Source organism: Trichoderma asperellum, chromosome 3, assembly GCF_020647865.1.
Source record: "Trichoderma asperellum chromosome 3, complete sequence".
Classification (NCBI taxonomy): domain Eukaryota; kingdom Fungi; phylum Ascomycota; class Sordariomycetes; order Hypocreales; family Hypocreaceae; genus Trichoderma; species Trichoderma asperellum.
In genome coordinates this window covers 153,540-180,042 of record NC_089417.1, presented here as the reverse complement: position 1 = coordinate 180,042, position 26,503 = coordinate 153,540, and the positions used below count along the sequence as shown (strand labels likewise).

At 46.3% G+C, this 26,503-nt stretch overlaps 9 protein-coding genes across 9 annotated transcripts; 7 read left to right on the top strand and 2 right to left on the bottom strand.

Annotated features, from left to right (window-relative positions):
- The first annotated feature begins 358 nt into the window (after window positions 1-358).
- Window positions 359-1,517, top strand: TrAFT101_004652 (uncharacterized protein). The gene is made up of 4 exons (XM_024902610.2): window positions 359-672; window positions 741-973; window positions 1,030-1,131; window positions 1,196-1,517. The coding sequence occupies exons 1-4, from the start codon at window positions 374-376 to the stop codon at window positions 1,384-1,386; spliced, it is 825 nt and encodes a 274-aa protein (XP_024759975.1). The 5' UTR covers window positions 359-373; the 3' UTR covers window positions 1,387-1,517.
- A 392-nt stretch (window positions 1,518-1,909) lies between these two features.
- TrAFT101_004651 (uncharacterized protein) lies at window positions 1,910-4,635 on the top strand. The gene is made up of 3 exons (XM_024910998.2): window positions 1,910-3,092; window positions 3,150-3,401; window positions 3,460-4,635. Exons 1-3 carry the CDS (start codon window positions 2,061-2,063, stop codon window positions 4,351-4,353), a joined length of 2,178 nt encoding a protein of 725 aa, XP_024759976.2. The 5' UTR covers window positions 1,910-2,060; the 3' UTR covers window positions 4,354-4,635.
- A 1,090-nt stretch (window positions 4,636-5,725) lies between these two features.
- TrAFT101_004650 (uncharacterized protein) lies at window positions 5,726-7,397 on the top strand. Its single transcript, XM_024908340.2, has 3 exons — window positions 5,726-6,229; window positions 6,294-6,632; window positions 6,702-7,397. The coding sequence occupies exons 1-3, from the start codon at window positions 5,779-5,781 to the stop codon at window positions 7,235-7,237; spliced, it is 1,326 nt and encodes a 441-aa protein (XP_024759977.2). The 5' UTR covers window positions 5,726-5,778; the 3' UTR covers window positions 7,238-7,397.
- Window positions 7,398-8,065: 668 nt separating this feature from the next.
- On the top strand, window positions 8,066-10,538 carry TrAFT101_004649 (uncharacterized protein). The gene has a single exon (XM_024908341.2). The coding sequence runs from the start codon at window positions 8,122-8,124 to the stop codon at window positions 10,393-10,395; it is 2,274 nt and encodes a 757-aa protein (XP_024759978.2). The 5' UTR covers window positions 8,066-8,121; the 3' UTR covers window positions 10,396-10,538.
- A 280-nt stretch (window positions 10,539-10,818) lies between these two features.
- TrAFT101_004648 (uncharacterized protein) lies at window positions 10,819-12,677 on the top strand. Its single transcript, XM_024900433.2, has 3 exons — window positions 10,819-11,238; window positions 11,307-11,750; window positions 11,851-12,677. Exons 1-3 carry the CDS (start codon window positions 10,920-10,922, stop codon window positions 12,498-12,500), a joined length of 1,413 nt encoding a protein of 470 aa, XP_024759979.1. The 5' UTR covers window positions 10,819-10,919; the 3' UTR covers window positions 12,501-12,677.
- Window positions 12,678-13,037: 360 nt separating this feature from the next.
- On the top strand, window positions 13,038-14,925 carry TrAFT101_004647 (uncharacterized protein). The gene is made up of 2 exons (XM_024902611.2): window positions 13,038-14,425; window positions 14,482-14,925. The coding sequence occupies exons 1-2, from the start codon at window positions 13,085-13,087 to the stop codon at window positions 14,671-14,673; spliced, it is 1,533 nt and encodes a 510-aa protein (XP_024759980.1). The 5' UTR covers window positions 13,038-13,084; the 3' UTR covers window positions 14,674-14,925.
- On the bottom strand, window positions 14,778-18,990 carry TrAFT101_004646 (uncharacterized protein). The gene is made up of 2 exons (XM_024910999.2): window positions 16,728-18,990; window positions 14,778-16,560 (listed from the first exon to the last, which is right to left on the bottom strand). Exons 1-2 carry the CDS (start codon window positions 18,541-18,543, stop codon window positions 15,899-15,901), a joined length of 2,478 nt encoding a protein of 825 aa, XP_024759981.2. The 5' UTR covers window positions 18,544-18,990; the 3' UTR covers window positions 14,778-15,898.
- Window positions 18,991-20,599: 1,609 nt separating this feature from the next.
- Window positions 20,600-21,841, bottom strand: TrAFT101_004645 (uncharacterized protein; the record flags this gene model as incomplete). The annotated part of the gene is made up of 1 exon (XM_024902612.2): window positions 20,600-21,841. One exon carries the CDS (start codon window positions 21,839-21,841, stop codon window positions 20,783-20,785), a length of 1,059 nt encoding a protein of 352 aa, XP_024759982.1. The 3' UTR covers window positions 20,600-20,782.
- Window positions 21,842-23,900: 2,059 nt separating this feature from the next.
- Window positions 23,901-25,932, top strand: TrAFT101_004644 (uncharacterized protein; the record flags this gene model as incomplete). Its single annotated transcript, XM_024902613.2, has 4 exons — window positions 23,901-25,151; window positions 25,235-25,473; window positions 25,523-25,766; window positions 25,822-25,932. The coding sequence occupies 4 exons, from the start codon at window positions 23,901-23,903 to the stop codon at window positions 25,930-25,932; spliced, it is 1,845 nt and encodes a 614-aa protein (XP_024759983.2).
- Window positions 25,933-26,503: the final 571 nt, after the last annotated feature.

Genomic DNA, 26,503 nt, shown 5'->3' with positions numbered 1-26,503 from the left:
CAGACGCAGTAGCGATAATGAACCGGATTGGATTTTTGAATAGAATGAAAAGTTATCGCCAGTATAATTTGAAAGCAAGTGAAGGAAGCCACAGGTGCCAGCATAGGTCTGATTAATGCGCTAAAAGTCTGAAGGTGGAAAGTAAGCCGAGTCATCAAGGGCATGGCTCCCGAATAGCTGCGCCTGCATATGTAGCTGAGCGAAAGTAGTTTATAATTGGTACAATCCAAAAACCGCCTCTCCAATGGTTTTAGCGAGGAGCTGCTGTGCCTGTACTAAGCTTATAACTACTGGACGACCCAGAGAAGAGAAATAGCCGAAGTATCGTTTTGTTTATTACAAACTTTCCATGCTTAAAACGACAAACCGCAAGATGTCAGAAGCAATTCCGTCCCAGCGCCTGTTGAATAAGGTTTGTATAGTGACTGGATCATCTTCAGGTCTCGGGCGGGCTATTTCTCTGGCATATGCTCAAGAGGGCGCGATTGTTGTCTGTGTCGATTTGAGGCCAGGTGCCCGACAAGAAATAAAATCCGAACAGGAAATAGAAACGGATGTCTTGATTCGACAGAAAGGAGGGCAGGCTATGTTTATAAAAGCAGATGTAAGCGATGCGGTTGAGATTGAGGCCATGGTCAAAGCGACAGTTGCTCATTATGGACGCATCGACGTGTAAGAGTACAGAAATCTCTTCTCCCGAACAAAGGGTCATCGAAGACCTGGCTGAACAATTCTCATAGGTTGGTCAATAACGCCGGCATATCTATTGAGGCAGGACAGAAGGCTCTCAAAATTCATGAGACACCCGAGCAGTGGTGGGATATGACTATGTCCGTGAACACGAAGTCCGTCTTTTTGGCGACTAAATACGTCGTTGGTCAAATGCTGCGCCAAGATAAGCTTGTTTCGGGAGACCGCGGCTGGATCATTAATGTTTCTTCCATCTTTGGTTTGGTCGGTGGTAAATACATACGTATGGCCATTGTGAATACTTGCGGTGTAGAAAATACAGGCTAATGGGGCAAGCAGCGTGTTACGCAGCGTCTAAAGGAGCAGTAGCAAACTTAACAAGGCAGGTCGCGATGGACTATGCTGAAGATGGGATTCATTGCAATGCCATCTGCCCTGGATGTGAGTGATTTCTGTTCGACACAAGTCATAGATTCTGCTGTTCCTAATACCTTCATCTCAATAGATACTGCTACAGCCATTTTTGTCAATACGACCCAAATTCATGACGCAGAAGAGATTCGACGGCGCCACCCGTTGCATGGAATCGGTATGCCGGATGATGTAGCCGGAGCTGCTGTTTTTCTTGCGAGCAGCGAAGCGCGATGGATAACAGGGGCCATGCTTCCTGTCGATGGAGGTTTCACAGCACAATGATGCATTCTGGCTTGTAATATCCATAGAATAAGTGGGTTCGATCGTTCGTAGAGCGAACTGCGATGCACGCAACGAGATATAGACTATGTCGTAGTTCCAAAAATTAAGACAATCGGGTATTTAAAGAGAGAAATAGTACAAAATTGCAATACTACGGTTGATGGTTAACATATTATTACAAACCGCTGAATCGAAGAGTTACTCCATAGATACGTCTACGGATCCTATAACTTGCTAGAGAACGCATTAGGGACTTCTCGATCCTGCAAAAAGTTACATATAATAGGTTTTATAAGACCGCTAATATGCGGCCAGATATCTCTCTAGATCGCGTAAAGCTGTTTGCCTTCGGGCTTCTTATTCTTTTTTATAAGGTAGCATTGCCGATGGTGCACTGAGCCCACTTGTGCATCTGCCCTGGAGCCATGACAGAATGGAGAACTCGCCCCGCAGCAGAGTTACATTGTGCAGCCGGATTGTAAATGCTCGGCACCTTTTGCTTCACCACCAAACGAGGGCTGATTCCACCTTTCCGATACTCACTCTTTAGCCACCTAACTGACCCTCGGCTCGTGAGCTCTTCTCCTAGCCCAGACACGGAGTACCTCGCCTGAGAGACTAGTCTCCGCTCCACGGTGCAAAATTGCTTCGAGACCGCTTACTTCAATCACCATATGCTACCATCAGGCAGTAATAAGGGGGGCGGTGTTCGGAAGCGCGGCCGCTACATCGCATACGCGTGTAATCGCTGTCGTGCAGCCAAAGTGCGATGCAACGGAAAGCAGCCATGCTCATACTGCGTGGCAAGAGATCCAACATCTTGCCATTACCGAAATCCGCGTACCCTACATGATTCTAATCAGCAAGAACAACAACGATTTTGGGGCCAACAAATACAAGAGGAAGACTCCCGTGCTGTGTGTATACCGGCAGAAGGCGCCAGCGGGATCAGCGTCTCAGGCTATGAGAGTGTCAAGATGCTGTTACAACAACAGAACAATAAACTTGATGCAATACTTGAGCGCGTCTCCAACGTAGAGGCTACTCAGAGATTGCAACAGCATGAAGTTAAAGGGCCTTCAAGCAATGCGCCATTAGATTGTGAAGAGCCACTTCCGGTGATTCAAAGCTCGACAAGTGCATTATTTTGCATTCACGTCATTGATGACAATCTCAAGGCATTAGAAGAGCCAGATTTAGGAGCTCTGCAACCTAGAGGCTGCAAGCCGCCTTTGACATCTTCTTTCTCCATTTTGCATGGTCAGATTGTTAACAAAGTTGCAGCTGATATTGGCGAGTGGGGGGATGCAGGAATAAGCGTGGGTTCGTCCAGTTCTGGCCGCACGACTTATAGCAGGTCTACGAATCCGCTAGGCAGCTTAGAGAATGCAGAGCTTGTTCGCTTGATTCAAAAATACGATGATGTAGCGGGAATGATGTATCCAGTAGTGGATATAGCGAAGATGCTGCGCTTGGTTGAAATCGATGGCCATCTTCAAGGGCTAAACGCAGCGCCTGGATCTCTCCCTCTAAGACGAAGCGAAGCAACCATTCTTCAGATGATGGCTGCCATTGCTCTCACAGCTGAAAATGAGAATGGTTCAGATCTAATCCAAAGCCTCCACGATGATGTGTTACCGGATGTCCAACATATAGTCTGGAATACAAACACTGATCTCCATGGCTTGATTCTACTAGTACTTGTGGTATGCGGCTGCTTAAGCCAAATAGTTCTTGAATTTTGCTAATGGCCACTATTGTAGGGCATATTCTATTACAATACCCATAAGTGGCGCCTCGCTTGGCGTTTCTTGGGCAATGTGGCGCGAATCGTGGTAGAACTCGGCCTCAATAGACAAATGGTCCTGGATAGATCATTCCCTCAGATAGAGACGCGTACACAAGCACTTAACGTTATATGGTCTGTTTTTGTATTAGAGCAACAACTAAGACATGGATTGGGACTTTCGACTATGACGCAAGACCTAGCTCTGGATTCAACGTTCCCCAAACCAGTAAGTTCATCTCTGTAGCTTCCATGGAAGTGGCAAAATTAACAATAACGCTCCCTAGGTTAATGCACCTTACCTGGATGCGATGATTCAGTATCTTAGAATTGCCAACCCTACGACTACAATAATTTTTGGCAGGCATAGTACGCAGTTAACGCCTCAGGAGTTCCAAGAAGTTTACAGCTACTTCCAATACCGCCTTAGTGAGTGGTACAAAAACATTGACTGTGAATTCCAGCTCAAAGCCGAAGGCAAGAGAATTGAGCAATGGAACCGCTATCTTAGTGCTACGCTTCGCCTAAGAGCATACGTCCTTCGAATTGGGGTCGCGAGGTTCGTTCTCTTCGGGAAAGGAGTCATAGGAATGCCATCCACAGATATCTGGTCCACATGCGTCGACGCAGCGGCCTCCATATCATCCATTTTAGCCGCTATAGATGCCGACCAGCCGCAGTTTCAATCTGCGAGACCGGAATCCAATTACTTCCTGATCTCTGGGCTAGGGATTCTGCTGCTTGCTATTTCTCAAAATGCAGTGCTCTCTGTAGCAGAGCGGCCACTGTCTCCAGAGACACTTCAAAGCGCTCAACAAAGCGCTATTCTCTGTCTTAACCTCTTACGCAATCGTGCAATTTTTTCTCGTCCATCTAAGCACCTTTGGAACAGAGTACAAAGCCTCGCTATACGCTTAAATCTCATAAATAGCCCGGCTACCTCAAACCAGGGCGCGGCGGCAGAACAACCAGAGGTCATAAATGAGATGGGAGACATCAATTCACTACCACTAATAGCAGAGCTAAACTTGGAAAGTTTTCCATCTGATGCAAATTTTCGCTCTTCTAACTTGAGTGGAATAGCAGAGATGTCTGTGCTACCGAGAAATAATGATCCACCGTTTGGTATGGATCTTGACTCTGCGTATATAATTAACGAACTAATGGCGGGCTTTGAATAAAGGTGAACGCGCTGGGAAATATCATACTCTTTCTCGTTCTTGTGCTTTTACATTCTATCAAGTTACCATCTAAGATAATGAAATATTTCCGGACGCGGTTTAGCTGCGTCCGTACTTGTAGCGTCACCACTCTATACAGGAGTTGTATTTGACTTTATACTGGCATTTGTTTCCAGAATAGGAACGTCGATTTAAAATCAGGTCCACTGCTTAGTTGCCTATCATGCCAATTGTATCAAGTGTCAATATTCTCAAATTTTAATTATAACGGCCTGTTTTATTGTTATGCCAAATAGGGCAAGGCATCAGGCCAATAATCACAGATATACCAATTATTGTTGCAAAGGTCCCAACAATTCTGCTGCGTACAAATCGCTGCATTGCATCTGCCGCGGCCGTGCTAGATTGAAGTCTTGCGCAAATTCTCTTTTAACTTCCTTCAAAACCTGACTTCATGATTTAATCTAAGTAGTAATCCGCTACCAAGAAGGCCACTCACGGAGGTGAAAGAGATAGAAGTTCATTAATGAAACGCCAAGGAGGAAATTGCATGTTATTGACGGCAGGCTGGAACTTGCGCCGCAAAAATTAGCGCCTGGGATACATGATGTGCGTAGCAATATGCATCTGTGTAGTATTTTAGAAAATGGAAGTAATTAACCCAGCAAAATCAGTAATCAGGGATAGAAAATGATTAAATAGTTGCTAAATCAAGAACCACACAGCTGTGACAGTTAAACATCTCTTGCGGGAAAGCGCCGGGAATACCTACTTTGTGGACATAATAGGTGTTAGTGCGGTAGAATTATGAGTGGGCGAGATTTCCAAGCAGCATCATTTCTCGCCATCGTAAACGCTCTCTATATCACGAACATGACCGATGAAATATACTTTCATTATGTTATTCCTGTAGCCAGATCTTTGATATTTCACCGAACGGCTAATCACACTTCTTTCCCTACCAGCTCTAAGCTCCATCTCCAAAAAATTCAACCAAATGGACTTTACGAAGTCCGACTCATAGGAAAGATCTTGTATATGTTATCCTTTCCGTTTCTTCGTATCACTTTCAAATGAATTTTATAGACATGTCGTAATGCTCTGTCGAATTGCGCGATGCACGTTGCGTTCGTGATCTCGCGCTATGATCGCGTCAAACGTCCATTCGGCACGCAATCGCGGGGGACACACCACCCTCAATCATTGACTCACGCCTGAAAGCCGATAAGCCGTCAATCTGAACCATGATACAGGGTTAAATTGAGCAAAATTAGGTGATACCCCGCGCACATCTGCTGCCGACTTCCGCTGCCCAGAAGAGAACACAAGCGTGTATTGCAATCTTACCAATCGTTTTCGTGATATGGCAACAGCGATATCTGGAGATAAGATGATGAAATTATAGCCAGTGTTGCACAATTGTATATGAGAAAGCTATTGCTGTATCAAGAAGCACTGGATATCGTACGCCATCACTGCTGGCTAATATATAAACCGGGTATATATCCCCTAGCCATAGCACAAGATACATGCAGAAGGTGTATGCTACAGAATACCCAAGTCTATCTCAGCTCCCTCTTTGTGTTATACTTAACAAGAAAAATAAAAGAGGGAAATATGGCACCTGCAGTCACAGAAACCGTGGCTCAAGTCACCGAAAATCCCAAGCAAAAGCCCGTTGCGAGCTTGAAAGAGCAAGTCCAGCCGAATCTGGAGACCGGACATCGTGAACCATTGAAGCTGAGCGGTGCCCTCGATCAGTTCAAACAATTCGAGGTCACTCCAGTTATCGGAAAAGAATTTGTGGACGTTGATCTGGCAGAATGGCTGAGAGCGCCTAACTCAGACGAGCTGCTTAGAGATCTGGCGATTACTGGTACGACTATATGGAGATGTTGACGCTTCTTTTATTTAAAATAATTGTCTAACAAATTCTCAAGTATCTCAAAGAGGTGTTGTTTTCTTTCGGAAACAAGACAATATTACAAACGACCTCCAAAAAGAACTTGTGCAGCGCCTTGGCGAGCTGTCCGGAAAGCCAGCGACCTCCGGGTTGCATATTCACCCCGTTAACAATGGCGCCCGGGACCATGGTATAGAAGACAACGAAATCAGTGTCATCTCTTCTGAACAAGCCAAAAAGATTTATGCCGACCGATTCTTAAAAACTAATAAGCGTCAGAGTCAGAAGTCTCAATGGCACTCTGATATCACATTTGAGCCCATCCCAAGTGATTACGCTCTATTGAGGTTAACAGAGTTGCCCACAACTGGCGGAGGTATGCAGTCTTTACCATTTGAGCAGTCTGTTAGTATGCCACAAAGTGCTAATAGTCGTCCCTCTCCAGATACACTATGGGCATCTGGATATGAGCTCTATGATCGCATCTCTAAGCCGCTGCAGGGGTTCCTGGATGGTTTAACTGCCTACTACGCACAGCCGGGGTTTAAAGAGGCAGCTGACCACAACGGATTTTCTCTATTTTCCACCCCTCGGGGAGCTCCCGAAAACATCGGCGACGTTCTAGAAGCTATTCATCCCGTGATCCGTACCAATCCTGTTACTGGGTGGAAGAGCGTCTTTGCCGTGGGCCACCATGTTCAGCGTATCCATGGCTTGTCAGAAGATGAATCAAAACATTTCCTCGACTGGTTTGTTCGACTAATCGTTGAGAACCATGATCTACAAGTTCGCAATCGTTGGCAAAATGTGAATGATCTGGCAATTTGGGATAACCGTAGTGTGTACCACGCTGCTACGCCAGATTACATCAATCAAGGGCTTGGTGAGCGGACTGGATCAAGGTCTGTGAGCTTAGGTGAGAAGCCTTACTTTGACCCTCAGAGTTTGAGTCGTCGGGAAGCGATTGCACTTGGAAAATAGTAAGAAACACAGTCATGCGGCAGCGACCGGCAGCTTATGGGAGCCATAGCAAGTGTATGAGAGATTTACATAAATACATCAATAAAGTCCGATGTATCAATTCGATATATGATCTTGCACGCATTTAAAGGTTCTTGGAATCAACATTATCAAGATAACTACATCATTGGATCCACTTTAAATTAAAAATAAATAAATAAATAAAACTTGACCTAAAGCTCATTCATATGCGAGAGCGAGCGTCGATTAAGAACGCTGTATAATCCCTGCTTTGTAGTTTTGGCCAACATTTGAGGTTTACCATCATTCATGACTGCAGTACTAGATACTGATTAGTAGCGAATGGCACAAGCGTAAGTGCAAGTGAAGGGTTGGTTTTTTATTAGCTCAAGACGAGATGCAATGTTCATTTGACAGTAGAGCGCCAACCACGATGCAGCGTACTAGCATATCCAAAACTGTGCTTGACTAAATTACGGACCATATACTAACTTCATGTATATGTTAAATAACCCAAGAGTCATGTTTAACGACTTATAATAGTCACCGAGGTCGTAATTGACATGGCTGACTAAGTAAAAGGTACTCTATTATAAAAGCGTCCAGGCGTCAGTAACTTAGTTCCGCGTAACGTGTTCTGTGGGCAATTAACGTGGTAAAATGCTTAAATTAAGCTTAACTCAAATCAGCTTGATCTAGAGTTCACTTGTGCGCCTACCAACACAAGGCAGAATATAAGGCAGCCAGCGTGCGGCTGAAATGCATCACCTGATAGATGGCATGGGGCTACGTCAAAGCATTTAAAAGCTGCTTCGGCTATGGTGCAAGTAAAATGGCAGCTTCCGCGCTCAACACCATCAATACTTCCTCTAAAGCTAACCGATATGTCGCTATTCGAGTTCAAATCGTTGAAGCCTTTCAAGTACCCTCCTTTATCCCCATTGAAGAGAATATTTCGTCTAGTCCAACTTCTCCCGCCAAAGCCTTCTATCATACCCGGCGCTAATGGCACAATTCGAATCAGGCTAATAGAGGCCGATGTTGATTCCGGCATGCACTACGATGCTCTCTCATATGCATGGAATTTGGGACCGCGTTACCAAGAACCGAGTAGACAGGTCATCGTCGAAACAGAACAAGGCTCTTATAAGCTGTATATTTACCCAGCATTGGAGATTGCGCTACGCTATCTCGTCTCCATTCAGATGACGGAGTATCTTTTCATCGACCAAATCAGCATCAACCAGAGAGATCGCAGCGAGAAGAGTCACCAAGTATTGCTTATGCAAGATATTTATGCGCGGTGTGCTCGCACAATTGTCTGGCTAGGTGCCCCAACTCGAGAGTCCGATCAATATTTTGATCTCGTTTATGAAATGTCTCAAGAGGGGATACTAAGCAGACTCATGGGGCCTCGGCTTAGCCAGTTCATGCGCGTTTTCGATGCCGTAATGGATCCATCTTTTCCAGTTAATGAAGAAGAGCGTGAAGATCGAGATGATTTACTGGACTTGATCCAACGATTCGGCGACCGGTTCCCACTAGATGGCTTTGCCGATGTACTTGATCGAAACTGGTTCAGCCGCTTGTGGGTTATCCAAGAGGCTTGTCTGGCTCCATCAGTAATCTTTGTATGCGGCAAAAAAGCTCTTTGCTTCGATTGTTTCCGCTCTGGTGCACTCTTTTATAATATATATAACACCCACTGGGTAGGACAACTAACCGGCCCAGTGCCTCAACATGTACTTCGTCAGCGAGACGCTCTTTTTGGCAAGACGGATGGACTCAGACGGATATTCCAAGAGCGTAAAGCAATTCACCAATCAGGCATACGACTGGGCTTACATGACCTTGTACTGAAATACAACGTTAATGATGATAATAAGAAAATCGGGGTAACGCTAGAACAAGACCGAATTTTCGGCTTACTGGGACTAGCGGCGAATAATGATGTTCTAAGGGCGCAAGTTCATGTCGACTACAACTCCAATGCCACTCAAATGTATTCTGAAATTGCTGGATTGCTTCTACAAGAGAGCATCGACGTCTTGCTGTTCAACCAGCACCCAAAGAAAACAGCAGATTTGCCCTCGTGGGTGCCAGACTGGGCGATGAATCTTACTATGCCAGTAGCATACTCAAACTTAAAGCAGCCTACCTTTGCTTCTGGAGGGTTGACGACGAAAGAAGCTCCTGTTACATTTCAGGGAAATCATGCCCATCTTCGCATCAAAGGAATCGCTGTGGACGAAATAGCAGAGGTGGGAACACAGCTATATCGCGCACAGCTTCGTCCGCAAGTGGCAGAACAAGTCGAATATCGTACGGCAAAAATGTTTTTCGATGAAGTCACTCAATTCGCAAGAGCAGCAGCTGTCGCGAATAAAGAACAAGATCCCTCCGACCCTGAGAACACACCGGAACTTGGACTGTTGATGCGCCTGTGCGACTCCAGTCTTTCTTATAGACATTTTACTCAAGCTCTCGGTCTATCTGGTGGTCTTGAGAGACTTCATGCTTTGCACAGTAGTATATACACACTTGGAGAACGACTCATCAAATCGGACGAGATAATTGCGTCGTATCACATCACGCGTATCTATCAAACAATAGGAATCGTTCCTTGGTATTTGAGACAGATGTCTGAGATGGATAGCTTACAAATCTGCGCAGTTAATCCGGTTTTAGCAGGCAAAATTGCTTATGAGGCTGTCAAGGACTTTATCACAGACATGGCTGGCTTGCTCATCGCCTCAGCAAGGGTATGGTTTGCATCAAAGTACATCGTATTTCGTCGCCGTTTTAGCAAATTAGACCTGCGACCTTCTCGCGAGAGCGTTGAAAGGGTTGGGCTCGATCCGAATGTTAGCCTAAGTCCGGATATGAATATTCTCACCTCCAATATGCTCAAAAATATGAGGAGAAAGTTATATCGGACAAGTGCTGGGTATGTAGGTCTAGGGCCGCCAGAAATGGAAACAGGGAACTCCCTTGTCATATTCCACGGGGGCACAACGCCACACATTTTGAAGAAGCTGGATTCTCAGTGTGGATCTGACGAGTACCAATACTTGGGCGAGGCGTATTGCGACGGATTGATGGACGGCGAGATTTTTGAAGACAACACGAAGTCTGAGCGAATGTTTGTCCTAGTGTAAGCGCCTATGGCTAGAGGCAAATGTTAGAAAGGGTCAGGGCACTCGGGAGAGCACACACAGTAGCCAATATGTATCTAGAAACTCGTTATTCCATTGTCAAATGAGAAATTGAATAATACAAATTTTAGAAAAATCGATGCAGCTACATTTCATGCGTTCAGAGCATAGCTTCTGTATACAAACTTCGCCTCTCGTCCCAATACATCACGTAGCGGTCGCTCGAGCTAATGGATTGTAGCGCATCGCACTTGAATTTACAGCCTATCAATGTCAGCTCCGTTGCTGCTATCCGTAGCTTGAGCGTAAGAGGATGCGATCTGCACACCAAGAGTATGGACTAACAACTCTATGCTGAAAACACGCATGATGGCCTTGACGTCATGGGCTGCTCATTACGAATTGTTGCGTCAATGCTTCTTTTATCATATAAACTGTATTTTCGAACCATGGCGATAATAGATAGATAGACAATTAACTGTCGCTTTAGAAACGCGGGCCTTACGCAAAGCAACTCCGTTTTCACAATGAATTTGAACACTGCAGAGTTGATCAAAGCCACTGTCCCAGAAGCGGAAGGGCGGAATGCGCGCATCATCTCACAAAATGTGTCGGACAACAGAGATCCTAATTTCCTGTCCAGTGATTTCCCGCGGAACCCCCCGAAGTTGTATATAACAGCAGAAAGTGACGAGTTTGACGCTGTAACCTTCGCTGAATGGCAGGCCGAAGGGTTCGACGTCGAATACCTCCCAATGGGTAATGGTGGAGATGAATACCTGCAGAAGCTTCGAGGGCTGCGAGGGAATCAGACTATTAGCGCGTTTGAAACTTTTGGGATTATCGGTAAATCTCGAGATATAAACCAAATACATGTACAGAGAGGCGAGACTGACTGCCGTGATGTCTGACAGCATATGGTGACGCAGCCGCAATTTGTCTCAAGCATTACCATATCATGGACAACAACCCGGACTTCAAGCTCAGGCTTCTTGTTGCTTACTATCCAACCGAAATTCCAGATCCAAAGGGCCGGTTCCCGAATAACATCACAGCTCTTGTGCATTTCATCGCCGGTGAAGATGTCGGCGTCACGAAACAGACGCAAATGATTGGCATCCAAGGGAAAAAACGCACAAGTCGCAGGACTATTCAACCCGGCATCGGTACTGGCGGCCTGCTTCAACTCGCCTATCCAAGTTATACTTATCAAGCACAGGCAGGATTTGCAGAGCATGACTTGGATGAGTATAACATGATTTGCGCGGACTTGGCATGGAGCCGAAGTCTGGCCACGGCAAGGAGAGCATTTGCACAGACGGTGGATTTGGAACATGTCTGGGAAGAAAATGTGCAAGGTAAGGAACAGGTTACTCTTTTCTCACTGACACTGGGATTAATTTCACGCAATATCTTCAAATCCACCATTTTCATTTGCAATATTAAAATATGAATTAGGCAAATTTTTCACACACAGCCTTCAGCCGACGATGTCTACCTATACAACGCATAAGAGCCCGCATGTTACCTATATTCCTACCTTGACCGGGGGGATTGGTGCTGAGGAACTGCAAGAATTCTACTCTCAATATTTTGGCAATCCAAAGTCGCTCAAATTGACTCTGATATCTCGCACCATCGGGGCCGACCGTATTGTTGACGAGATTCACGTTCGATTCAAGCATACACAAGAGATGCCTTGGATTCTCCCCGGAGTGCCAGCCACCCAAAAAATAGTCCGAATACTTGTGGTTAGTATTGTTACTCTCAGAGGGGGTAAATTATATCATGAACATGTATACTGGGACCAAGCTAGCGTTTTGGTTCAGATTGGGGCTCTAGATCCCGATGTGGTACCCGAGACAGCTCGGAAGATTGGAATCAAAAAGCTGCCCATAGTGGGTAGCGCTGCAGCTTCAAGAGTGCTGAAAGGCTGGGATTCCGAGCAAGAGGGAGAGGCGGACAATGAATTAATACCCGGGTGGCATGACGACGACGAGGGCGAGAATGAGGGCGAGAATGAGGTGGCCAGTAACAAAATTGTGGGCAATGGCAACGATGCAGACAAGATCGGCGAGCGTCAATCAGCCGGACAGCCAGGCGAATAGGGGAATTACAACTCTCTGTTATCACAGCGAATCAACAGGCGTTAGTTTATTCTCGACACATAGGTAATGGTAACAAAAGCTGCGGCTAGATGATTAACCGCCAAGTCGTATAATCGTACAACTTTGTATGCCGCACATAGTTACTCTTCCAAGTTAGGCTAGGTGGGTAAAGCCGCGGCTGGTTCTTGGTGTCAATCTTCGAAATGACGGAAATCCAGCGCACCCTTCAGGAGGAAGATGAGATAATCATTGTTTCCTAAATGCCTTACTCTTTGGAGTTTAGTATACGGCGCTGGGAGAAACCAGCTTGCCGTCTAGGGTATTATAAAGCGATTGCCAATGGCCAGATGCGATCGCGGAACAGAAACGGGCATAACTAAGCCGACAGCATCCGCTAGGCCCGCAAGCTATTGTCCGAATCGGCACCTAAGAGCATAATCTGGGGTAAATTAATGGCAGTGGTAGCAATCCAAAATACGTTAGTATATATATATATATGAAGGGCTGTGGAGAGTATCGTTCGGCCGCTATGCATTCCTCACAACCCATCTTCCGTATCAAGTCTCGGTAGCAAACGAACAGTCATGTTGACCTTGAAGTATGCTGTTTTAACGTCACTTGTCCTAATCTTCGCTCGTTGTCTCTTTATTATTGCCAAGAGCTTCTCTTCATCAACTCGGCATTTACCAGGTCCATTTTGGGCGCGGTTTACTCGACTTTGGTATTTTAAACGAGTCGCTCTAGGCGGATTCGAGCGAGAGAACATTGTGCTCCATAGAAAACATGGCCCAATTGTACGGCTCGCGCCAAACATGTTTAGCATCGATTTGCCAGAATCAGTAAACACAATATATGGCATCGGTTCAAAACTGCCGAAATCAGAATGGTACGACGGGTGGAAGCATCCGAGTCCCGATGCCTGGACCTTGTTTCCAGATAAGGATATCAAGAGGCATGCTCAGACAAGAAGAGTATTCCAAGGACTTTACAGCATGTCTAGCCTAGTGAGCTACGAGAAATACGTGGATGAATGTGCAGATATCCTACTAAATCGCATGTCCATCTGTTCAAAAAGCCGCGAGCCCATCAATATGGGCCACTGGTTCCAATGCTACGCCTTCGACGTTATTGGAAATATTACGTTTTCCAAGCCTTTTGGATTCCTCAACCGTGGGGAAGATGTTTCGAGCATAATGCGGGCTCTAAATAAGGTTTTTGCCTATTCTACTCTCATTGGCATATACCCTTCTCTTCATCCTTACATTTATAGTGTAACCAGTTTTCTCGGCATAGGAGGAGCAGCCGGGCGCTCATATCTCATACGCTATGTCAAGGAAAGAATTTTACAGAGGAAGAATGAGAGAGAAATAAAGGAAGAAAAGGACAGAGGACAAGCTCACGGATTGCCTGAGGATTTTCTCGAAAAAATAATGGTTAAGAATAAAGACGCCCCATCTAAGGTGACCGACTATCATGTGTTCATGATGAGCATGTCGAACATCATTGCGGGCTCAGACACCACCGCTATCAGCCTTTCGGCAATTTTATATCATCTTTTAAAATATCCAGATGTAATGAGCAAACTGCGAGACGAAGTCGATCAATCGACAAATGGAGTTGGCCATGTCCATCTGAGCTTCAAGGAAAGCTTAGAAATGCCGTACTGGCAGGCAGTAATGAAGGAGGCACTTCGCCTCCATCCAGCTACCGGACTTCCTCTGTGGAGAAATGTTACTGAGGGCGGTTTACATCTAAATGGGCAATTCTTTCCCGAGGGCACGACCATTGGCATTAATACTTGGACCGCGCATTACAACGAAGATGTCTTCGGCAAGGACGCCACAGTGTTTCGGCCAGAAAGATGGCTAGAAGCAGAAAAGGAAGGAGGAGATAGGATATCTCGGATGAATGCATACTATTTCCCAGTGAGTATCGCTTATAGGTTCTACATAAGTAGCTATTTAAGCTGACACACTTCTAGTTTGGCTTGGGATCGCGAACATGCATTGGCCGTCATATCTCTTACCTGGAAATGTCTAAGCTGATTCCACTGCTCATTAGGAATTTTGATTTTGAGTTGCAAGACCAAGAAAACGAGTGGAAGACAACAAATTATTGGTTTGTTAAACAAGATAACTTTGACGTGACGGTTAGACCAAGGGTGGCAATGTAAGAACAACTGGGTACACAAAGAATATTATACCCCATGTTATAAAATAGCTCCATGTCAACGGCCGTATGTTATGTTAATGAATCCGATGGCTTCTAAGGGTCTGTGTTTACTTGCTTTTGTTATTATTAAAACTATCGAAAGTCTAGCGACGTGATACAGGACGTAAGAATTTCCCAGCACGTGTTCACGCAATTAGACACTGCGCTTCGAGGCTCTTTTCGGATAACCAATTAATGAAAATTATATTAATCTATATGCGCTTCTTTCTTATATTTCCCATTCATTCCGTTTACTGTATGTGAATTTGATACCTTTTCTTTCGTCGAAGCAGTCGTCTCCGGCTCCTCCGGAATCGTGACGAACTTTTTTAGCACTTTTTTCAGGGCTGGCCGCCGTATGGGCTTGCTCAAAAATTCATCCATCCCTGATTCTATACACTCTTTTACATTGCTCTCTTCTGAAAAAGCAGTAAGCGCCACGATGGGCGCCACGTAGCCCATCTTTCGAATAAGTCGCGTTGATTGTAAGCCGTCAACATTTGGCATCTGGATGTCCATGAATATGACATCGAAACGCTGATTCTTCTCCATGCTGGCTTTGACCAGCTCATAAGCTTCTTGGCCGTCTTTAGCAATGGCAACATCGTAGACATCTTCAAGCTTGAGCATCCTGCTGACGACTTCGACATTGGTTGCGTTATCATCGGCAACTAACACGCGCAACCTGCCCTTGCCTGTTTTATTTGCCATTGCCTTATCAATGACCGCTGTGGCGATTTTATCATCTTTGCTGGGTGACGAGGGCTTGGCAGCGAAAAAGGGGGCACTAAGGCCCACAAGACGCGGTAGTTTGTTTTCTATCAAAGCAGGCGTGCTTTTGGATTTTGGCTCTTGTAGAGGAGATGCGGAGCCGTTCATGGAATTTCGGTGACCGTCTGCAGCAGCTGTGGACCTGACACTTGTCGGCCTCGAATTCGTGCTACTAGAAGCCGTACTTGGCGGACGATCTTTGACGTATTTGAGAGGGATCTGCATCGTAAAAGTCGACCCTACACCCACGGTGCTTTTAAGAGCGATCGATCCGCCCATTAATTTAGCAAGCTGTGAACAGATGCTCAATCCAAGGCCTGTCCCTCCAAACTTTCTATTAAGACCAAGGTCGCCTTGTACAAAGGGCTCGAAAATCTTATCTTGCATATGTTCGGGAATACCTGGGCCAGTGTCTTCTACTTCAAATTCGAATATATAAGGCTTTGCATTTGGCGGAGGCGGCGTTGGCGACCTCTCTCGGATTTGAACGTGAGGAGTAGCCTTGGGGTCCATGGGATTAATGCTAAGAGCAGTGCCACCTTTGACCGTTGAAGAGGTGTTTGTAGCTCTAGAGTTAGCAGAGCGCGTAGATCCCGTGCTGCCTCGATGCCGGCTGCGCCCAACTCTCGCAGAGCCACTTTTGGACAAAGACGAAGTCCTGCTATCATTATTGGCCCGCTCGACCTCGGCAATGCACCGAATCTTAAGCTGCACTTTCCCCCGGCCGGTGTGAACTTTAAGCTGTTGTTGACCAGATTGATCATGACTTGTAAGATTCGATGCTGATCTCCCCAGACATAAGCATCCTTCAGTCTGCCCATGCCATTGGGGCCTAGGGCAGGCAGTCTCTTCTCCAATGCACTATCATTCAGGATTCCATCCAGTTCAATATTCTCGCTCCCAAGAAAGCTGACGGTAAAGGTAATGTCGCTCTCGCGAGCCTGTTTATCGAAAGTAAAAAGCATTTGTGATTTGATGTCGCCTAGGCGAAATTCTCTCTCCTCAAGGCTCACATGCTGGCCAATTTGGTTTTTGGAAAAACTAAGCAGATCTTCTAAAAGATGCAGCAGGAGGTCGCCTAACAGAAGCAAATTAGCATACATGCATACTGTGTGAACGCCGGCAGCTCAAATGTGCACATGTGCCCTATTTGCCCTTTTATCTTCTACTGACGGGAGACAAGAGATACATGGAGCGAACCATAGTCGAGCCAGGGGGTATAGTGTACGGAATGAGGCTGCTTACCTGATCTATAAAGTGTCTTGAGTGAATGCTTTATCCGTACAATGTCATCCTCTTCCATGCAAACAGCGCACATGCCCATGATACCATTCAGCGGTGTTTTCAGTTCGTGAGAAATGTTGGCGATAAACAATGTCTTGCTCTCGTTGGCAGCCTCCGCCGCTCTTTTACTTATTTCTAATTCTCGCGTTCTCTCGGCAACCTTGTCCTCAAGAGACGTATACTGCTTCAACAGCTCATCTGACATTTCATTAAACGTCTGCGAGAGCTCCGTTAACTCGTCGGTGATGAAGTGTTTGCCAACCTCAACTCTGGCAGGGATTTTGAAGACGTGTCGGTGAGCGTCATCTTCACTTATCGGCTTAACCTTCTTCTGCGGCCATATCCTCCGCCAGATGGTCCCGAAAAAGCCCCTGTCCGATCGCTTGGAACTCGTAGCTCCTGAGCTTGGGTGCTCTTCATCAAACCCATCGTCAAACTCGTCATCATATCCTGGGGGGTTGATAGATTTCTCTGTCGCGGACTTGAGCCGCCGGATGGATAGTACGCTGATGTGTGCGCAGGGAAAGACTAGAATTGCAACAAGGCCGGCAGTCCCAAAAACACACCCCAAAAGGATATCTCTCAGCTGATTAATAGGCTGGTAGGCTTCTCCTTTGGACTTTTCGATGACGATGGCCCAGTCGACGAGGGTGGATGCCGGGCGAGCGACGCCTACAGCAACGGCAACGCCTTGCTCATTGGTTGTTGACAAGGCTACAGTGGAGTTATTGGTCGAAGAGAGCCTCTGAGTATACACTTTCTGCAGGCTTGGAAATGAATGGAGCGGAAATGGACGTGCATAATTTTTGCCGTCATCGTAGTTGCGCTCAGAATGCCGATCGGGTTGCCCAGGGATTGGGACGGGGGGGATGACGAAGTGAGCAGGAATGTTTTTGAATCCATCTTCCGAGGGAGAGTACGTGTCGTTGCTTGCTGGTGAAGATGCATTGAAGCGATTAGAAGGATTGGCCGGCCCGACGAGGAGGACGACACCCGTCGAGCCCAAGCCTTCGGGTGACATTTGGACGCTGGTCAGAGAGCCCGCCGCGACAATGAGCGTCATGTAGCCCAGAATGAAGCCCTGGATGGTGAGAGACCTAACCGGGATGGTGAGAGACAACAAGGCAAAGGTCTCGTTGATGACCAGCGGACCAAGGAGAAGGCCGCCGCCGGTGCTCAGGTTGACGTTTGGAAAGGCATAGGCCCCAAAGGCCGGGGTCGACGGGACGTACGGGTTTGGATACCCGAGGTTCGTGTATGTGATGTTTGGGTAGAGCGATGGGGGGTACCCATACTCGGTGTCGCTCAGGTTGACCCTGGAGCCGTCTGGCGCGAGGTAGGGAAGCAGGATGTTGTCGGTGGCATTGCCCACGCCGGCGCCGGTCACGCTGAGGAGGCCTTCGTGGCCGCCGCCCGTCGTGTTGCGCGAGAAGAGCCGGGCCTGCAGCAGGCCGGTGAGGCGGCTAGAGCTCATGGCGCTCTCCAGGTCGGTGCGGGCATTGGCAAAGGGGTCGGACGAGTTGCGGTTGTAGAAGTCGACAAAGGCCTGCTGCAGCAGAATGCGGGTGGCGACGGTCTGGCAGATGGTCTGCGCCAGCTGCAGCTCGGAGGCGATCTCGGAGGCCTTGAGCGACGCCGTCAGCGCCAGGCCGCTGGACTCGACGTCGACGACGAAGTTGTGGACGTAGATCCATGTCGGGATGGAGATGATGGCGAGGGCAACGAGGACGGCCGAGAGGACAAGCGCTGCGAGCTGCTCCCGGATGGCGATTCTCATTTTCAGCGAGCGATGGAGGGCAACGAAGGGGCAGGCAGGCAGGCTCAATGCATGGCATTCTGCTCAGGAGCGACCGCGACTATCGTTCCCTGCGCAACATGCTTGCCGGCGCGTTGGCCAGGGAGAGGATGGAGGTGAGGTTTGCAGGCGAGCCGATGACGGGCGCATGCAGGAGGTATTACAGCAGTATTACAGCAGTATAGCAGCAGTATAGCAGCAGTATAGTAGACTACATGTACTCTGTATGGAAACCGGTTTTTTTCTTTTCCCCGGCCTGCTGGCGTCCGTGCCTGGCTTCGATTCCGGGGGTCGTCCTGGCCGGTCGCTGTCGCCGTCGCCGTCGCCGTCGCCGTCGCAGCAGCAGTCAGTCGTGTCGCTGCTTTAATTGCGTCCAGAATGCTCGCGCAGCATGCCTCGGATGCAGTTGCAGGAAGACAAGGGCGATGGCCAGACGGATCAGCGCTGCTGCTGGTGCACGGCAGTGGGCGCGCGCCCGAGACGCTGGAAACAGGGAACAGGGCTGGCCAAAGCATGGAATTTAGGTAGGCGGAGCCGCTACGACGGTTCGCCGGAGATTGGTCGGCTCGACATCTGGCGAATCGCCCGCCTGGAATTCCAATAATGCTGGACGCTGGTGGGGCGCGCGGAGCAAAGCGTCCTACTTTAGATATTTTTGCATTTTTTCTTAGTGCCTTGAATCGGGCCCGATGGGCTGGAGTTTCATATTCTAGAATATCTACGCTAGGATTGGGCTTTGGAGATGGGGGCTGTTTGTAATAGTATACATGTTTGTAGATTGCCATTTGTGCATTTTCTTTATTTTCTACTCTCTTGATTCTATACCCACCTTGCGAGGCGCCTTATAAATCTGTCCAGGCTAGTAGGACACATATTAATTCCCAAAATATACCAGGGCGGGAACAAATACTCCTGCTTCTACTGCCTGCCACAAGCTAAGCGACTCTCGCTTGGTGCGGCCGAGTAAGCGTCTTCTTAAAGGAGCCACTCGACTGTGAGATCTCGATCGCTCCTGAAAGTAGTTAGTATGTCAGTAAGCGCATCGTGTTTATATGCACGTTTTGGTCCAATTTTTTTTTTTTAACAACTTGCTATAGACAGAATTGTACTAGTAGCTCTATGTAGCACCTGCTCCTCTATAAGTACTAAAGAGTAATGGGCATTCAGCCAGAGAAGAGGTTAGAAGGAGTCCCAGATACGAGCTTATGCATTGTTACCACTTTCTCTCTTTCTCTATGTACGCTCGACTAGCATTAAGCCCATTGTTGAGGTGCGGGTGCTGGTCCTCAAAAGTCAATTGTGGAATCGCCAATCTGAGATTTTCGCCAGCGCGGCTCAGCTTTATGCATATTCCCCGGATCGGCATATTAGTAATGCGGTACCATGTGCGCAGATGCTGCTGTGCTGACCGTTTCAATGCCACACAACCCGACTTTAGAGAGACATACAACTACTACCAAGGTACGCATGTATAGTTTCATATATACTTATATATATATATATATATACTTCCATTCAAAACTTCAATGGATATTGAATATTGCGTTTTTCAAGTGCGTACTCAGGTAATGCTTCTCTATGTATCTATTGCCAATTTCAACACACACCAATCTTGGACGGGATTTTGGTATGCAAGTCAGCAAAGTAGATATCGTGTTGTAGATATAATAATATTACTCAGATCTATACGATTTTTTTTCTATTTTAGCCCAACTTTCTTCACTAATACAGATTTATATTGCATAGATGCATTTCTCTTCAAGTGCCAATCAATGTTTTGTTCAGAGATGCAGGGTAACGGTTAGCTACCATTTATCCACGCTAGCGACTTGATTCAACACCTCCGTAATTGAAGCAATGCAATACCGCTGAGACATGGCTAATGCGTCTTTGTAAGTTTCAAAAAAAAAAAAAAAAAAAAAAAAAAAGTACCATGTGCTGTATTTCCGCTGCTGGGACTTACAAATGATAAAGCTGCTTATCAGTAGCCGCCAACAATCGCTTATTAAAGACATTGTACTTTAAAACCCATGCATAGGCCGCGCTTGCATTCGTTTTTGGAACAAGGGTGCTTTATCGTATAAAACATTTATAGCTGGGAGCTTCCCCTTGATCAATAGTTTCATTGTACCAACTACCTCACATTCCTTTCAGACTTTCCTCGTCCCTTCAACTAAGAGCTAGAGAAGTAAGTCTAGATGCACCCGCAGGTATCGCTTTTTTAAATCCAATTTTGCAACACACTGTCCACTTCCCTTAAAAGCTGCTCTTTTCTCTCTGAAGAGCACCAGCTTCCTGCAACAGCTCCGCGAGTAATCTTCTCCCAGTCTTCCACAGTCAATCCAAAAGCTTCCTGTACAGCACAATAATTTTCCATTATATAGCCTCCAAAATAAGCGGGATCATCGCTATTGATGCTGAATCTCACATCGGCATCTAGGAATTCTCGAATTGGTATATCATGTATCCTGTTCACCCCTTTCAACACGACGTTCGACAAAGGGCACAGAGTCAACATAGTGGCTGATTCGGCAAGCTGAGCGATAAGATCTGCATCTTCAGCAGAGCGCCGACCATGATCTATGCGACTCACGCTAAGAAGTGATAACGCATCTTTCACATATTCTGAAGGACCTTCTTCGCCATAGTGAGCCGTGAAGTTATTAATCCCAGCGGCTTTGGCTGCATCGTAAACAGACTTATAAACCGAAGGGTGCTTTCCTAGTTCGGTACTAGACATTCCGAACCCGACCAGTGTACCGTCAAAAAAGTGACCAGAGGCGAGTAGCTCTACGAGCAACTCATGCGCTGAAGGCACTGGCAGATGGCGTAGCAAACAAGGTATGAACTCAACGCTGAGCTTAGGGAAATCAGCCGCAGCTCTTGCCTTTGCGGCATTCATCCCAGCGATAACGGTATGGTATGACACATTGCGCGAGATATGGGCTTGCGGATCAAAGAATATCTCGCAATGGTATACATTCTGTGAATACGCAAGAGCGAGATAATCATATGTCAGCGCTTCAAAATCCGAAGCATTGATGAGTGCGGAAAATCCAATGAAATAGTAATGCAAGAAATCGTCGAGAGAAGAGAAATTTTGATAACGCGCTTGTAAAGCTGCCGGGCTACTAAAAGCCGGGTCATCTGACGGTAATGATACGCTGTTTTTAGAAGCAATACTGAAAAATAACTCTGGAGAGATAGTGCCCTCTATGTGAACATGATGCTCACATTTGGGGAGAGCCTGAAGAAACTGATGAAGTTTGTCGTTGCACATGTTGGCCCAAGCGTATTGTCGTGCGTTGAATTTGGAAGGCTCTACATGGCGCCTTTTAAACTGTGGTTCAAACTGTGCTAGTGAATCGGATTGAGTGGAGATGCTGTCAGTCCCACGCCCAGATTTGCTATTACTAGTACTACTGCAGAGTAGTGTCCCAACAGTATGCGGTCCAATTTCTCACATTTGGCGGAGCACATATCGGAGACCTCCGAGTACCGGTTCTTCAATATATCGGGATTAAGTACCAGACACATTGGTGTGCAGTGCTCAGTAAGAAATGCGAAGCATTCTGCTTCGAGAACTTTGCCGACTATCCAATAAGTTGGCGGTGTTAAAGCTGTTGTCAGTATAGCTACTAATATCTCTACGAATAATCACCGGGTGTCCGTCGTGGTTGGATGAGTTGGGTGTGACTTAAAACGCACCGCTGACTTTTAGGAGAAGAACTTTGCTGGTAATACGATTCTTATTTTGCCTTATTCTCTTTATAAAATATTTTCCCTTCATTATGCCTTGTCATTACAGTATTCCGGACGCGTGTAATTTGCATTGGAGGGAATTCCTCGTCGCACTGACGATCTACGAATATGGAGGCTTCGTGCTAGTGATGTTGTGGGCTTAGACTAGCCAATTCAGGGACAACCGATTAGCGACCGTGTGGTGACAAGCAGGAAAGGAGGAAGCACGAGTTTGCTGCTAGTAATTACAGCACTGTATGTATGTATGTACATACTGTATTTGACTGTTGGGAAAATTAAGCATAATCTCTGCACTGACTGGATATAAAATTGCTACAAGTGCTCAGCTGCTATGACCTCGCGCTATGTATATTTTACAATACGTATTCAACCCGGTAAAAGGATTAGCATCCTTTGCGCCCCACCCCCATCAATAACAGATCTACATCGATATTGGCGATTCCCCCCTTGCGAGGTCTGCCGTTGGTGACATACTTATGTTGGCAAAGGCTTTTGTGACAAAGTTGGTCGACAATCAGAAAGGTTCCCGGGTTTGTTTGTCCATCCGACGGCAGTTACAGTACAAAATTCCTGAGGTTAAACTGATCAGAGGTTATGTATGTATGTAACTGGATGAAACTGATATACCTCCAATAACTCTCCGCTGCGCTACAGCTACAGCTACTACTACTACTACTAAGTACTATCAGCATTGGTAGTGATACATACATACCACACATGTCGTGTTTGCGTTCCGTCTTAGCGTATCAGATCCTTATTCTAGCTGACGTTCTTCTCGTCCCTCAGAATCATGGAGGGTGCTAACCGACCCGTTGCCCTAGCAAAGTAACACCGATGATAAGGACAGATAACCGAATTGAACTTGCCTGCACTTTGCGCACCGCGGAATCTATCTATCAAATGGAAAAGAGGGAGACTGCTGTAGGCCAAGAACACGATATTTTGTGAGATATGCGCGGATTGTTGGTCCGATGGATTTTACTAATTCACATGGTCATTGACTGTTTTTTTTACTACTGGGCCGCCAACCTGTACCGCAACTACATCCTGATTCACATCATAAACTACCGGGAATTTGCTAGAAATGCCATATCAACAGCGCTGCATATTTGCAGATATTATTGTATTGTTCGTTTTGCGGCTTGGAACGGCACGCTCTTTCACAAACTATGGGCTGTTAACGCCTGACTAGTAACAATTGATATATTGCTTAAGCTTCCATCAGGGATTGAAATAGACCACAGACCTTCTGTTAGGTCCGCGAGGGTATCTTTACTCTTTTTACCTGACTTTTACATGTATGTATTAGCGTGTGCGTCCGTTCACTCTGGTATCCAGTGGTTTACGAGCACTGATCAGCCATAATAACATTGCATCATCGAGCGAAGAGTTACATACATACTGTACCGTATGTACTGTACAGTACATTAAGTCTTTAAATAACATTATTTTCAACTGAAGTTGAAGTACATAGCAAGTACCTCCTAGTACACCTGTAGGTATAAGTATGCGATAGATGGCCTGGAGGTGAGCTGCCTCCTTTCCTTTCGACTTCATTATCGCGCCCTGCACTTAAAATGGCTAAACTGACAGCTCTTCGGCTCGCCAGCCTTCTTTGTTTTGCGGCCGTGCAATCCTCTGCTGCCGTGCTTGTGGAAAGTATTAATCAAGTGCCTCATGGGTGGAAGTCAGCCTCAATCCCACACCCTTCATCATCGATTGTCTTGCAGATCGCCCTCGCGCAACAGAATATTCATGAATTGGAATGGAGACTCGCAGCCGTATCCACGCCCGACTCACCCGACTACGGGAAGTACTTGGACATTAAAGAAATTAATGAAATCTTCGCCCCAAGCAATGCCACCTACACAGCCGTAGAGTCCTGGCTTAAGTCTCACGGTGTGGCGAGCTACACCAGGCAAGGTGGCAGCATTTGGTTTCAAACTACTGTCTCTACCGCAAATGCAATGCTTACCACAGACTTCAAGACCTACAGTGATTCTACTGGAACTGAAAAGCTGCGTACTCTTCAATACTCGATCCCAGAAGAACTAGTCGGCCATGTTGATCTCATCTCTCCGACAACATATTTTGGCACGACCAAAGCTATGAGAGCTTTGAAGTCTCAGAATGTGGCTTCCGTTGCTAGAGCAAAACATCTGAATAATCCACAAAAGCCATCTGGCTGCAATCAAACTATCATTCACAAGAACGAAACATACCAAATCTTTCACCCAGACTGCCTCAGAGCGAAATACGGTCTTGATGGGTATACTCCTTCTGCAAAATCCGGCAGCAGGATTGGATTTGGCTCATTCCTGAACGAAACTTCAAGTTTTTCAGATCTTGCACTATATGAGAAGCACTATGGCATTCCCAAGCAAAACATTTCCGTCTTTTTAATCAACGGTGCAACTGACGTTCAGCCACCTGCCAACAAAAACGACAGCGAGGCTAATCTGGACGTCCAAACCATTGTGAGCTTCACGCATCCTCTTCCTATCACAGAGTTTGTTGTTGCCGGAATCCCGCCATATATTCCTGATCCTGCTTTACCGATCGGAGATCCTGTTCAAAACGAGCCGTGGCTGGAATTCTATGAATTTCTCATGTCCAAGACCAACGAAGAACTTCCACAAGTGATTACCAACTCATACGGTGACGAGGAACAGACAGTACCAGAATCATATGCCGTTCGAGTATGCAATCAAATTGGGTTAATGGGCCTTCGTGGTATATCTATTCTCGCATCATCGGGCGACACAGGTGTTGGAATGTCTTGCGTCGCTTCGAACAGTACCACTCCTCAGTTTAATCCTATGTTCCCGGTATGTGTTATACCCCAAACCGTGCGTTCTCTTCAAGGAAACTAATTGACCCCTCTCCCATCCTTTTTTCCCAAAAAATATAGGCTTCGTGTCCTTATCTTACTACTGTCGGTGGAACTCAACACCTTGATCATGAAATCGCTTGGGAGCTTTCATCCGGGGGTTTTAGCAACTATTTTCCGAGGCCATGGTATCAAGAAGAAGCAGTTAGAACATATCTCGAGCGATATGTCAGCACTGAGACAAAGGCATATTATGGACGTTTCGCCAATTTCTTGGGGCGCGGCTTTCCTGATGTTGCAGCACTCAGTCTCAACCCCGAGTAAGTTTTGCCATGTTAAGACCATCCATAGAGGCTAAGTAAGATATAGTTATCCAGTGATTATCGGCGGAGAACTTGGTCCTAATGGAGGTACTTCTGCATCTGCACCCGTCGTGGCTAGCATTGTTGCACTCTTGAACGATGCACGCCTTTACAAAGGCAAGCCCGCGCTCGGGTTTTTGAATCCCCTAATTTATCAATATGCATATAAGGGCGGCTTTACGGATATAACATCCGGTCAGTCTAGCGGTTGTGGTGGAAATAACTCTCAGACAGGACCCCCTCCACCTGGAGTACGTATACATCTTGATGCCAAAGGCTTTCATGGCTAAACTAACTTCTGGACAGGCTGGCTTCATCCCAGGGGCACATTGGAATGCGACCAAGGGATGGGACCCTACAACAGGATTTGGGGTACCGAACTTTAAGAAATTACTCCCCCTGGCCCAGTCCATCTAAATTTGCGATAGAACGCTTTGTCACAGCATAGAAAATATTCTAGTTTTAGGCTATTTCTTCCAAGAACTTACATATAATTGAATATAGATTTGGCTATCCAACTACATGCATGCATGCACGAACTCATGCACACACATATATGGAACTATTAGCAGAAGGGTTAAGTTCTTGTTTAGCTGTAGTATGATCGCAAAGAAAATGTCCCTAGAAACTATTTTAATGATCGATATCTTTGCCATTTGAGTATTTACAGGCAAAATTAGGAAAGAAATAAGCCCTGATAACACATGGACCGAGTCTTGCACGAATACAATTTTAATACCTCTTCAAGGCAGAGTAGTCGGCGCTTGGGAAAAAGAAATACGTAGGGAAGTAAGTGAAGTTTAAAAATCCTGTACTAATAAAAGGTTACATTGTGTCTCGAAATATCCATGTCAGGTCTTGGCGTTTGCAGCATTCAATTTGAGTATAGGTATGTGGTGGGCAATTTTCCATTATCATATCATTTGGAAGAATAAAGTTCCAGAACCGTCGCCCGTTAACCTATGATTTCTGAACTATAACCGAATGC

Bases quoted from the DNA above. Each gene is read 5' to 3' on its own strand.
- TrAFT101_004649 (XM_024908341.2), top strand. From the start codon at position 8,122: ATGTCGCTATTCGAGTTCAAATCGTTGAAGCCTTTCAAGTACCCTCCT.
- TrAFT101_004647 (XM_024902611.2), top strand. From the start codon at position 13,085: ATGTTGACCTTGAAGTATGCTGTTTTAACGTCACTTGTCCTAATCTTC. The intron at 14,426-14,481 runs GTGAGTATCGCT...ACACACTTCTAG, and splicing joins TGAATGCATACTATTTCCCA to TTTGGCTTGGGATCGCGAAC.
- TrAFT101_004652 (XM_024902610.2), top strand. From the start codon at position 374: ATGTCAGAAGCAATTCCGTCCCAGCGCCTGTTGAATAAGGTTTGTATA. The intron at 673-740 runs GTAAGAGTACAG...CAATTCTCATAG, and splicing joins CATTATGGACGCATCGACGT to GTTGGTCAATAACGCCGGCA. The intron at 1,132-1,195 runs GTGAGTGATTTC...TCATCTCAATAG, and splicing joins CAATGCCATCTGCCCTGGAT to ATACTGCTACAGCCATTTTT.
- TrAFT101_004646 (XM_024910999.2), bottom strand. From the start codon at position 18,543: ATGAGAATCGCCATCCGGGAGCAGCTCGCAGCGCTTGTCCTCTCGGCC. The intron at 16,561-16,727 runs GTAAGCAGCCTC...TGCTTCTGTTAG, and splicing joins CAAGACACTTTATAGATCAG to GCGACCTCCTGCTGCATCTT.
- TrAFT101_004651 (XM_024910998.2), top strand. From the start codon at position 2,061: ATGCTACCATCAGGCAGTAATAAGGGGGGCGGTGTTCGGAAGCGCGGC. The intron at 3,093-3,149 runs GTATGCGGCTGC...CCACTATTGTAG, and splicing joins TGATTCTACTAGTACTTGTG to GGCATATTCTATTACAATAC. The intron at 3,402-3,459 runs GTAAGTTCATCT...AACGCTCCCTAG, and splicing joins ATTCAACGTTCCCCAAACCA to GTTAATGCACCTTACCTGGA.
- TrAFT101_004650 (XM_024908340.2), top strand. From the start codon at position 5,779: ATGAGAAAGCTATTGCTGTATCAAGAAGCACTGGATATCGTACGCCAT. The intron at 6,230-6,293 runs GTACGACTATAT...CAAATTCTCAAG, and splicing joins TAGAGATCTGGCGATTACTG to TATCTCAAAGAGGTGTTGTT. The intron at 6,633-6,701 runs GTATGCAGTCTT...GTCCCTCTCCAG, and splicing joins GTTGCCCACAACTGGCGGAG to ATACACTATGGGCATCTGGA.
- TrAFT101_004648 (XM_024900433.2), top strand. From the start codon at position 10,920: ATGAATTTGAACACTGCAGAGTTGATCAAAGCCACTGTCCCAGAAGCG. The intron at 11,239-11,306 runs GTAAATCTCGAG...GATGTCTGACAG, and splicing joins TGAAACTTTTGGGATTATCG to CATATGGTGACGCAGCCGCA. The intron at 11,751-11,850 runs GTAAGGAACAGG...AATATGAATTAG, and splicing joins CTGGGAAGAAAATGTGCAAG to GCAAATTTTTCACACACAGC.